The 12,316-nt window shown below is 40.7% G+C and overlaps 1 protein-coding gene across 5 annotated transcripts in view; it reads left to right on the top strand.

The window, feature by feature from the left end:
- The first annotated feature begins 302 nt into the window (after nt 1-302).
- Nucleotides 303-12,316, top strand: part of RPS6KC1 (ribosomal protein S6 kinase C1) — a 92,347-nt gene continuing 80,333 nt past the window's right edge. For 4 of the 5 annotated variants that reach the window (XR_010070229.1, XR_010070230.1, XM_063328479.1 and 1 more), the window contains exons 1-3: nt 303-458; nt 5,180-5,215; nt 9,672-9,792. Coding sequence is in view for 3 of the 5 variants with exons in the window: in XM_063328479.1 (XP_063184549.1) it covers nt 354-458; nt 5,180-5,215; nt 9,672-9,792 (262 nt within the window). In the remaining 2 variants the exon portion in view is untranslated. Of the gene's footprint in view, nt 459-5,179; nt 5,216-6,077; nt 6,192-9,671; nt 9,793-12,316 lie in introns of all 5 variants that reach the window. The other variant, XM_063328478.1, reaches the window with a different exon arrangement.

The raw sequence follows: 12,316 nt of genomic DNA, 5'->3' as shown, positions 1-12,316 counted from the left end.
CCACGCCATTGCAGACTTCCAGGCTCCCGAAAGGGCGGCCACATCCCAAACGCCTCTTAGGGACTGGGGATACTCAAAGCCCACAACTGGAAGCGGTGTGGGAGGGAGGGAGAGGGCCCGACCGGGCCGGGGGCCATCCAGCATCCCGGGGCTGCGGCGCCCAGGCCCCGCTCGGAACGGCCCAGACCCCCGGGGTAACACCCGGGCATTCCCTCACGGCGGCGGGGCGGGGCGGGCCCGGCCAGGCCCCCGGCACCGCCCGGGCGGGGCGGGGCGTTCCTGGGCGCCGCTTCCGCCTGGGTCGGGGCCCGGCTCGGCGGCGGCGGCGGCGGCGGAGGGAGGGGGTGGGCAGCATGCTGAGCCCGCGGGAGCGCGGCGGGGACCTGGCCCGCTTCTACACGGTGACGGAGCCGCGGCGGCACCCCCGCGGGCACACCGTCTACAAGGTCACGGCGCGGGTGAGTCAGCGCCCGGCCGGGCCCCGGCCTCGGCCTCCTCCCTGCCGGTTGCCCGGGCCGCCGCCGGCCGGCCGCTCGCCTGCTCAGGCCCCCGCGCCCCGGCATGCCCGTTGTTCGGTCTTTAAAGCCGCCCGCTGCCTGCGGAACGGAGCCTGCGCCCGGCCGGCTCCTGGGGAATCCCACCTGTCCTGCGCGGACCGGGCCGGTCGCGACGTGGAAACCCCCCTCAGGGACACGGGTGGGAGGGAGGCGAGGGAGGCCCGGACACGGCGGCCTCTCCTGAGCTCAGCTTCGGTCCCCGCCTGCAAACTTGCAGCTTCACCTGACGTTGTAACTGCCTCAAACGCGCTTTGCAATTAACTGTCAATTTCTTTCCTGTTTGTTGCAGAATAGCTTTAAGCCAGACGACCCTCTATTTCTTTCTTTTTCCCCCCACCTCTTCTCCGCCAAATCCCTCTGATAGGTTGGGATTTTTGTGTCTTCCCGCCTGCCCCACAGCTGCGGGGGGAAGATGAGGGAGCAGAGCGTGTAGGCGCCGCACGCCTACGCTGGAAGCGCAGAGCTGTTTGGACTGAGTGTTTAAACAGCCCCTTCCTTAAGGGCTACCTCTGCCCCGGGTACAACCCCGTTTGGGCAGAAGAGGGTCTGGATGAATAAAAGAGGCCTAGTAGGAGAAGGAGGAATGCTGAAGCAAATCACAGTATTGTAAGAGCTGTCTTGGTGCTAGTTTTGCTGAAAGCTTCTGTTCCTCTAGGAAAATTTCTTGCTTTCTTTTCTCCTCCGCTTTCCTATTTCAGCCAAAAAGGGAGGGGTGTAAGTAAATACGTGGAGATAGACGCACGAGGAGTGGGAGTTCAGGTCACAGGTATGGTGGGATATATTGAGAGGATCAGAAAGTGTCACGGAGGGACAGGGTTTATTTTAGTGACCTGTCATCTTGTAGTTACTGCAGCTGTAGATGTTCTGCTTGTGACAGCAATGTATGTTTATACGCATCCTTCCCTTAACTCAAAGAATACAGAATTCTGTATGTGTATATATATTGTAGCACTTGGGTTGTTTGACTATGATCACTTTGTGTGACTTCTGAAATTAAAAATATTGTTTTTAATTCTTTTTTGTCAAATATATGCATAGAAGTCCACCAAACACAAAAATGGGACATGTTGGAAACATTCTTTTTAGTCTAATAAAAAGTAGTATTTGTTAAGAGGGGGGGAAAAAAAAAAAAGAGTAATTTTTCCCTATGAAAGCCTTTCCTGAGACAGAGGCAAGGAGGAAAACAGTGCCATTGCATCTTTCTGCAGTAGCTCATGATGGGCTAAGTGTCTGTGTGTGTTTTTAAAAGTTGTGCCAGTGCAATCAGAAGTAATAGGAATGAGCCAAGACCAGCTTATTTTATTCTGGTGGCTTTGTTTTTACTGGCTGAAGCCACTTAAAGTGCTCTGTGTTATTTTTGTTTATGCAGAATTGTTCAAAACCAAGTTGTAGCTGAGTAGTGAGGACTGTCACTCTTTCTTCATGTCCCATAAGTTGTAGATGAGCAGGTGCTTTTCCAAGCGAGGCGGTGCAGAATCAGGCCGTGTGCTGACTGTGTGGGATTTAGTACCGAGCAAGGAGCTGATCAGTCTGTGAACTCTCCAAATTAAACTGAGCTAACCAGAGATCATTAGTTCTTCAGTGTGTTTTGATATCTAAAATCCCCAAAGTGAAAAAATATTTCTTTTATGCAGCAAAGGATGCTTTGGATTCACAAATGTAGAAGTATTTATGAATAACTTTTGTTTCAGTAGGGCTCTATCTGGTAATCTGTGACATAGTACTTGAAGTGAGGATTTGGGGAGTTAGTTAGATGCTGAGCAAAATGATTTAAAAGTAATTCAATGTACATATCTGTTCCCCTCCCTTTTTCACTCCTCCTGCTCTTCTCTGCTGCTCCTGCAGTGATCTGGCTACATGGTTGATATCACAGCATTACAGCTGTATTTGCTGATGCTCAGGTATTTTGGGGGACCGCCAGAAAAAAAGTGAGGTGTATCTTCCCATGGTGCTGAATACTCTTCTGGCTGAGATCTAGGGTACTCAGTATGTGCTAGTGCAGATTTCTGGTTCCTTTCAGTGCTGTATGAGTAAATCCTTTGTGAAACAAAGTTAAAGGAACTTTCTGTTCCAATATAATGATAGATTAATAATCATGGATGAGAAAGTATTTGTTTAGCGTGTCGTAAACATCTGACCCGAAGGCACAACTACCCATGCAGTCTCTTCTGAGTGTGAAGGTGGTCTGTCCTTCTTCTATCTTTTTCTTAAAGGTTTTGTTTTTATAGCAAAGAATATATATTTTATGTACTTGTAAACTGTGAAATAATTGTAAGTGCAGACAAGATTAAATTAATATTGGCTTTTTTATATCCATTTCTAAAGGCTAAAGAACAGAAAGAAATATCAGCAAGTTGTGATACAAGGAGCGTTCTGTAATGATATCTGAATATATAGGCCACTAATAAAAGTTAAGATCATTTAGAAGATTACAATTACCAATTATAATTAACACTCTAATGAGTTATGTTGGATATCTGCAGATCAGACAAGAAACAGGATAATCTGAAGTACTTTGTTCAATGGTGAGGATCCTTGTAGGATTTCTGTTTTCAGAGCCTAACGCAGTAATTATGCATTGCTTAGCTCATTGGTGGGTATCCTAATGATATTTTTAAAAATAGATTAAGGTTGCTTGCATTACAGATTTTCAGAAGGAGCTGACTGCATTGATCCTTGTGGGAGGATTAAAAAAGTGCACTGAAAATTTGGGGGATCAGATCATCTTTGCCAAGTCTCTAGGTTGATTATAGGTTGGATTGAAGGGGCAGACCTCTTCTGAGGTTGACCTTCAGAAAAGGATATGAAGAACAAAGTAGGACAACACATAAATTATTACGTACTGACTTAAAGTTGGCATGGCTGGTAGATATAGAAGGCAATGTAACATTAGAACAAGCGTGAAACAGGGCCTGTGGGTTTTATTCCAGATTCTTACTAACTGGCTGGGTAATTACTCATCTCTCTGGGTCTCCTTCTGCCCATCTGGTAACTTACCTACCTGCCAAAACTATTGCAAGGCTTTAACTAAAGGTGAACTGGAAAGCAAAGCAGTTGGTGTGTGCCCTTTGGTGTTCTTCTGTGATGTGTAGCCATGCCTATGATATCTTCTTCCCCCAGCTCTACGGGCTCCTTACATCAAGTATGCCAGCTATTAGAAAAGAAGGTTAGAAATATTTCACCAATTGTACATATGAACTGCCTGGTAGTGAATGAAGGTGCAAGAGCTGCCAAGGTTAAAATTTGGTAAAGTTGCCAAATGTTAGATTACTCAAGAGTGAGGAAAAGTTGAGGAAGGTTTTATCAATGTAGACTACGCTGGAAGAAGAGGACTTTGATGTGCAAGGTGAGAGAAAGAACTTAGACTTGTGAAGGAAAATGTTTCAGGTCTTTTGGGAGATTGCTAGAGAAGGTCATGCTTCTCTTTTCTGTCTTCTCTCCTCAAAAACGTGTGACAGATTACAGTGGCTGGGCTGTGTCGTAAACTGATGTTACGAAATCTGGGAGGCTTTGGCAAGGATTCTTGAAAAATGAAAGGGAGGAAGAGAGCTTGTTCGTGGGAAGTGTGAGGCGTATGTTATTGTCACTTAGCAAGAGGAAAATGTAGCTCCAGTGACGTCCATCTTCGAGCAACTGCTTCGTGGCGCTTGCGGTACAGCGGGATGGTGTTTTAGTCTCTGGGGTGCAAGTAGTGCGGTCTCCTTGCGCTTGCCTATATGCATCACCTATTCACAGCATTAATTGTTCTGGGGTGTGACCGTTTGGATTGAGAATGCCCTATTTTGCTTTAGCTAACAAGAGGCTAATTATTTGTTAAACAGCTTTGGCTGAGTTATAATGAAGGATATACTGATTTGCAGGAGATAATTGCAGTTATGAATTAAAGATGTCTTTATTTGTTTTGTTTGTTTGTATGGATATGCTCTTACTGCTGCTTATAAGCACAATACAGAACTTGGATTACAAAGACTTTTGTGATCAATATTTATTTAAAGAAAAAAATCCTGACAAAATACAGGCTTCTTTGTGGTGTGTAGCCAAGCCTCGTTTTCACTGCAATTTTCCTCTGAACAAAGTCATTTATAATTAATTAGGCAAAGAGTGTTTAAGAAGAAACAAACACACAAGGATAGTGTCAGACGTGTGTGCGCATTGATGGCTGTAAGTAAAGTGGAAATACTGTTTTAGTAAATGCAAAGCCTCGCGTTCACAGTGAGGTTGTGTGCAGTTTATATTAAGCCAAGTAGCCTTAATTAGCTCCGCTTATTGGGAGTAATGTGGCCCTAATATGAATTAATAGGAAGAGACTGGAAAGATGATGGGGGATGTGCTCTTTGTAGCTTTGTTTTGTGAGCTGCCTTCTGTGCCATTTTGCCTAGAATGTACGTCTTTTTTTCTAATAACACTGACTCTGCTGCTAAAATACTTCACCGTGTTGTATTCGGATATTAGAATTTTCTAAAACTAAATGAAAACATTTCTGAGTGCAGAGGAACGTACAACTGTTTGCCTCTTTCCAGATTTTTCTCTTCATCAACAAATCATCGTATGTAACTCTCTAACTTTCCAACTGAAAATCCAAGTGCTTATGTGGTTTTTTTTTTCTTTGTTTTGCTTTTCAGATTGTTTCAAGAAAAAATCCAGAGGATGTCCAGGAGGTAACAGTTTAAACTTGTGCAAATGTCTTTGTGTATCACAGTGTGCCTTTTGAAGCATCTTTGATGTAATTTATCAATTTCTGTGTTTTGTGGTTGTAATTGAGCAAACAGTTTTTTGTATGTTTCCATTTGTCTTTACTTTTCATAGCTGAAAAGGGTAGCTAGAGTAACATGTTGCAATTCTGCCCTCAGTGATGGAATTGTGACTTGAAACAAAGGGAGTAAAATGTCTTTTGATGACAAAACTGCTTTGATAACTTTGCAAGCTCTTTTCTCAGGGCTGGAATTGGCAAACTGATAGTTACTTAACTCCTACTGGTAAAATTAAAGATCAGTCCACAATCCAAGTCTTAGGTCTCAGCTGTAGGTACTCTTTTCCTCTTTAACCAATACTTCACTGAAAAGCCTACATCATTACTGTCTATTAGTGAAGAAAGAAAATGGAGGAACACAGAAGTAGTTGAGAGAGATTAGACTGCAAGGCATATATTATGCCTCTCTGAGGCTCCTTAAGTATTTTCCAGTGATATACTTTGGTAAAATTGCTTAACTCTGTGCCTCTTCCAAAAAGGCTCTGAATAAGGGTCTGCGGTATTCTTGTGCCTCTTTAATACCTCAAAAGACTGTGAGGAACCATTGTATTGAGACAAAAAAATACACTACGTGGGTGTGGGTTGTGGGTTTGGTTTTTTTGGATTTTTTTTTTATTAAAATCTTCTTTTTCCTTCTTGATTTCTTCTTGACTAACCACTTGACATTGATACTGTTATGCTACGTACGTGCAAAATCTTCCTTCAAAAGAACACCCTTATGGCTTTTCAGACATTGTGTAATATATGCATGTGTTCAATTTCTGGTGCAGTCTCTTACTACAGTTGAGGAGAACCTGGATAGTTGATGAAAGAAGAGCCCATAAATGAATTCATTGCATCTCTGTGTGGTCAAACATGAGTTACTGATTAGTGGCTTGGCAGAGGTGAGAATTGGCTAATACACCTAACACCCCTTTGTTGCATCCTCCTTTGAAATTTTCAGAATCAGACAAACATGAGCATTCATGCTTTTTGCATTTTATTTTACTCTCTATAAGATTAAAATTGCCTGTCAGAATCGGAGACGATCATGGATCTAGTTCTAGAATGCATTACTGTAGTTTGTGGCTTGATGCTCACCTTTTCCAGGGAGACTCCTGAATTGAACCTATTCAGGAGCACATTCTGCCATTACCTTAATCTTCATTTGTGGGACAAACACTTCATAGCAGCTGTTGATGAGCCATTCATCAGAAAAATATATTGTAAGTGTCTTTCAGCAAGAGTATTGCATGAATACCTGTTAAGTAGTTTTGAAACAAGAGCAAAACCGTATCTTCTAGTCGTTGCTTTGATCTGTGGCCTGTAGGTTAGGCATACAGGATTGCACACACTCTAGTCTCCAAGAAGACATAAATGTCCTGTGAGCTTGTTGATGATTGCCCTTTTCTACCCTTCATTGCATCAAATTAATTATTTTGCATGTGATAACATGTTGGATGTGGTGTGATTCTGTTATAAGCAAGCATCTGAAAGTACCTAGTTATTAAAATGAATATCCTAGACGGTAGTTGCCATGAGGGTGCGTTGTAGTGAAGGAAACCACATATGTTGGGAGCCTTTCTGATACAGTGGCTTCCTATGATGGAAAAAGAATTGTGGGCAGGCATTGAAAGAAAAAGAATACGCTCCTAACCTGTTCCAACTGAAAAGAAATTTACCTCAGTTTTCCAGAATGCTCAATTAAGAAATTCAATAGACAAAATTTTGTGCACACAACCACCCTGTTGATTTATGATCTGTCTCATGCAACCCCCTTCCCGCACCTATGTAGGACAACTTAGCTGTGCCTGCCTGCGCATTCAGAAGTCTCTTTTAATGTCACTGCTTGATGTTAATAGATCCATTACATTAGTACAACTGTACATAAGGCTGTGTACTGTGACCTCAACCCTACTTGCCAGTTTTCTGTCACCTCTTTTAACTGCCCTTTGGGATACAAGCCTTTAATACAGCATCTCTCCCACTGCAGCCAATTACAATTCAAGATAATCCCAGCTGTTGTTGCTGTGACAGGAAGGAAGATAACCTTGTATGGGCTTTCTTCTCAAAAGGATGAAAGAAGTTAAGTGAAGTTGTGTGTGGAGGAGTTAATAGACACAGAAAAGCCAGTGGACTTAACATTAATTTCCTTGCTTCGGGGGACTGATGGTGGCAACGTGGCACATAAGGCAATTGTAGCTAGGGATAGTCTTGTGGGGTTTTTTTCCTCTTACTCATTGGTGGAGGAGAAAGGGTTGTTCATTGTGGAACAGATGAGTTGCATGAGTTAATAGAGATCTACTGGCTCTATCCATGACAAGCACCTTCATTGTATTACAAGTCTAACATATGTTTTATGATATACTTGCTGTGCTTCACTGGGCCTCAGGGTAGAACATGTCCTTCTTCCAAATCTGATTTCTAGGGAGTATGTTAGAGTGGGAACTTTGCTAACTTTGCTGAGCTGCATGCATGCAAAGGCATGATTTCGGTGGGCTTGTGAAAGGTTCTAGGATGACCTTGACTGCTTTTGCTATGCAAGCGGCTTTATTTATTTTTAAATGTTTATATTTATTTTTTCCCTCTTGCTATTGAGAGATCACTTGTAACAGTAAAAAATGATGCTTTTTTTAGTGGAACAGAGTCTCATGCTCTTATTTTCTGGCAGCTTTTCATGTTGTCTCCAAGTACTGACAATACAGTAACTTAGTGTTTCAAGACTTCACCATCTTAAGCAATTTTATGTTCTGTATTCACACTGCTCAAGAAATGCTAATCATCTACTTTCTGGATATTGGATTAGATGGAAGTACAGCATTGAAAAATTGTTTCTGATAGCAAAATGACTAGTTGGCCTTCTTGAGAGATCCTGATTTTTCTTCCTTTGTCTTTTGAACTGCACCAAGTACTAATTGTAATTGAGTCCTGGAAATGTGTGCACAATAGGTGAGGCTGAATCAGGACTGACTTCTAGTTTCAGTATAGCTAAGTTTATAAGGTGAATAGAGTGTTGCTATATATAAGCTTTGCATATCTGCTGTTAACGGTCTTGTTACCTTATATCTGCATTGTTCTGTAGGTGGGACATGTAGCTTGCATCTCCTGAAATTTAGAAGGCATCTGACTTTAGTGTTTTAAAAAAACCCAAACAAAAACCCTCCAAAACTCCAACAAAACAACAACAAAAACCTCCCTCTAAAATTAAAACTTTTACTTAGTTCTAAATCTAGTTTGCTTGAAAAAAAGTAGTTTTTCAATTATGATTGCTTATGAGAAGGCAACCTGTTAAATCAGTCAGAAATATTTGGAATCTTTTAATTTGTGGTTAGTTGTATTAAGCTAATTGAGACATTTAACTGACGGAACACTGGAGCTGCTGAATGTATTGCAGTCTCTCTCTCTTTTTTTTTTTTTTTCTTCTGTTCTACTTCAATCACTTTATATTAGTGTTGAGGTTTATTATGACGGCTTAGTGAGTCTGACCAAAAATGAGTCCAAGATATAAAATGTCAAAATTCATTTTTTTTTCATCCTGATAGCAAACCTGTTAGCAGTCAAGTGTAAATTTTGTTGCTTAGTTCTTTCTTCCTTGAATGTAAAGAATAAAAAAATGGATGCAAGAAGGATAAGGTAGATAGATACCTGTCTGGGAGATGACTACTTCTTTTTGGAAAGGATGGATCAGGAAAAGCTGGTATAATGAACCAGTGCTCTCTCTGCTTTCCTGAAGTTGGAGATTTTTGTCTAGATTACAAAATGAACATATTCAATTTTTGATCAGGGTTATTAGTAATAAACCATTTAAAATGTGGGCTTGAATTTACACCTGATCAGCATTTTACATAAACAAATTACAAGCTGGTTTGTAGTCCTGGGTGCTCAGTATGCTGCCCTTTAGAATCCCTTGCTTGTTTTGATTTCTCTTCCCTTGTTTTCTCTTCTGCTGTTGTGTCTCTTCCCCATGTCTCTTCCTGCAGCTGTGCCAAGCATAGCATGCTATTGAGCGTTGAACAGTGCAACACTACTACTATTCAGCATTTTTTCCTCTCTTACTGGTTCCCTGTGTAGCTCTGGATCTCAGTGTGACCGAAACTGTTCTGCCTTTGCCCTCTCCGTTTCCTTCTTTCAGCCTTTACTTAATATTTTTATTCTGTGCACTGTAGTCTTGTTAGCCAAAATGGGGGTTGGGGAACGATAATGAACTTTTTTTTTTTAATGGTAACAACCATTGTCAACAACAGTTGACAGTTCAGATTGTATGTTTTTGTTAAACATATTTGCTGAAGGTAGTGGTCTGGTTTGCTTAAAGAAATATATTTGTGGTGTGATGCAATGCGAACAATGAACCTCACTAATACTTCTTTCCCCTTTCTCTGCTTCAGATAGTTGTCTGGAAGAGATACAGTGACTTTAAGAAACTTCACAAAGATCTCTGGCAAATTCATAAAAACCTATGCAGACATACAGAACTCTTTCCACCTTTTGCCAAAGCGATAGTATTTGGTAAGCATAATTTCTTCCTGACTTGCTGAAATTCTCTGATAACTTAGTATCTATAAATACATCTTGTTTGCAGCTGCATGGAACTCTCTTTCCTGTGCTTTTACTACACAAGTTTTTGGTTTGTTGTGTCTAAGTTGTAGGTGTGCTGGTCTCATGGCTTGATCCTTTTATTTATTTTTTTTTAACAGGTGTAGTTATGTCCTTGCTTCCATGTTAGAGATATTAGCTCAAATATTTATTGACGTATATGTTCTGGATCCTTACAGCATATGTTCCCTTGTTTTCAGGAGCATAAAGTCTATATTAGCTTTGTGAAGAGTAGTTGAACAATGAACAAAGATTTTCATGTATGAGCTGTCTGTGATTTTTAGTGATGAGTTATAGTAAAGTATCAAGTGGTTGTTGCAGAGAAGAATTTTTTATTTTAGGAATTAGATTGTAATTATCAATTTTATCTAGTTTGGCTTTTGAGATCTGTTTTACATATAGCAGTTAACTATTTCACCAAAACAACTTACAAGAGGATTGTGACTCTACATGAGAAATACATGGCAAAAAGTAATTAGTTCTTAAAAGTGTAAGGTCTTAACTTAATCCTGGTGTGTATGTCATCATGAATGAGCTATCGGTGGGCTTTCAGTGAAGTGGTATGACTCCATATAGAACTCCATCTGCCGCACTTTTTTTGGCAGTGTGTTGTCCTTATTTTAGCAGTGTGGCTTTGTGGCTTGTTTTTTTTTTTGTTTTTTTTTTTTTTTTTTAGCGTGTGTTCTTTGTGTTCAGGACAAAGTGTTGCTGTTTTTTTGGTGGCATATGCCAGACAATATCCAGTGGGTTTTTAAGTGCTTTTCAGCAGTTTTGAATGTGTCCAGCATTGGTGTTTTTTTTCACATGCATCTACCACGTGCTTTGTGAGCATTTCTGAGACATTTTTAAGGTGTTGATAACTATCCAGAACGGGTTTGGTGCTTTTTGGTGTGCATCTACCACATGCTTTTGAGCCTTTTTTCCAAGCATATTAATGTTTGTTGTTGTTTTGTGTTTTGTTGTTTTTTTTTTTTTTTTTTTAAAGGTGTCCAACAAGTGTTTGGCATTTCTTTGCATGTGTCTACCATGCACTCTTTTTTTGGTTTGGTTTTCGGTGGGCTTTTTGGTTTCTAAAGTGCTTATGTGGTTACTAAGGCATTTCCACAGCATTTACAAGTTGTTCTAGTGTATTATTTTTTTTTTTTTTAAAGCATTCAGCCTTTGTTTATGCTTTTTTCTGGTATGCATCTGGTATGCTGTTCGGCATTTTTTGGCGTGCATTTCCCATCTGCTCTTCCCTCATCCCCCAAACTTTCTGATGCGAATTTTGTGCATTTTTTGGTGTGGGTTTTGGTTCCTATGGTGTGGCTGCGGCATTTTTTGTATCCAGGATTTCTTTGGTGTTTTTTTCACATGCATATGCCACACAATTTTCTGCAGGTTTTTAAGCAGCCAGCATGTTTGGCTTTATTTGGCATACATCTACCACTTATTTTTTTGAGTATTTCTAAGGTGTTGCTGACAGTCCAGAATGTGTTTGGTGTTCTTTGATGTGCATCTACCATGTTTTTGGTGTGTTTTTTTGGCAGGCTTTTCAGTTTCTAAGGTGTTTTTGGAGTTACTAAGGCATTTCCATGGTGTTTAAAAGTTGTTTTAGTGTGATGGGTTTTTTTTTTTTTTTTTTTGGACGTACCCTGCGTGATTTGAACATCCAGCGTGTTTGGTATTTTTTGGCAAACATCTGTCATCTGCTGTCATTGTTGGCAAGGTTTCTGGTGTGAATTTTGTCCTTTTCTTGGTATGGGTTTTGGTTCCCAAGGTGTTGCCGTGGCGTTTTGTTTTTTTCAGTGTCCAGCATTTCTTAGGTGTAGCTTTTTTCATGTGTATATTGCATGATTTTCAGCAGGTTTTTAAGCATTTCTCAGTATTTTTTAACATGTCTAGCATGTCTGGTGGGTTTTTTTGGCATGCATCTAGTGCTGCTTTGTGAGTGTTTCTGAGGTGTTTCTAACTGTGTGGAATGGGTTTGGTGCAGCTTTTTAGTTTTTTTTTGTTTTTATTTTTTTAAGTGTCAGCTGTGTTTGGCATTTTTTTTTTGGCATGAATCTACAACATGCTCTTTTTGATGGGATTTTTGGCGAACTTTTTGGTTTCTAGGGTGGTTTTGGGGGGCTTTTCAGTTTGTGAGGTGTTTTGTGGCTTACTAAGGCATTTCCATGGAGTTTACAAGTTGGTTTTGTGTGTGTGTTTCGACTTTATTTCTTTTTTTTCCTTTAATATCCAGCCTGTGTTTATGGTTTTTTCTATGGACCTTCTGTGGTGTTTAGTGTCCAGCATGTTTGATGTTTTTTGGCATGCCTCTACCATGTGCTCTCCTTTTTGGCAAGGTTTCTGTTGTGGGTTTGGGGCATGTTTAGTTGTGCTTTTGGTTCCTAGGGCATTGCCACATCATTATTTCTGTCCAGGACTTCTTTGGTGGTGTGTTTTTTTTTTTTTT

The sequence above is a fragment of the Chroicocephalus ridibundus genome, chromosome 3 (assembly GCF_963924245.1).
Source record: "Chroicocephalus ridibundus chromosome 3, bChrRid1.1, whole genome shotgun sequence".
NCBI classification, from domain to species: Eukaryota; Metazoa; Chordata; class Aves; order Charadriiformes; family Laridae; genus Chroicocephalus; species Chroicocephalus ridibundus.
This window is presented reverse-complemented; position numbering and strand designations above follow the sequence as displayed.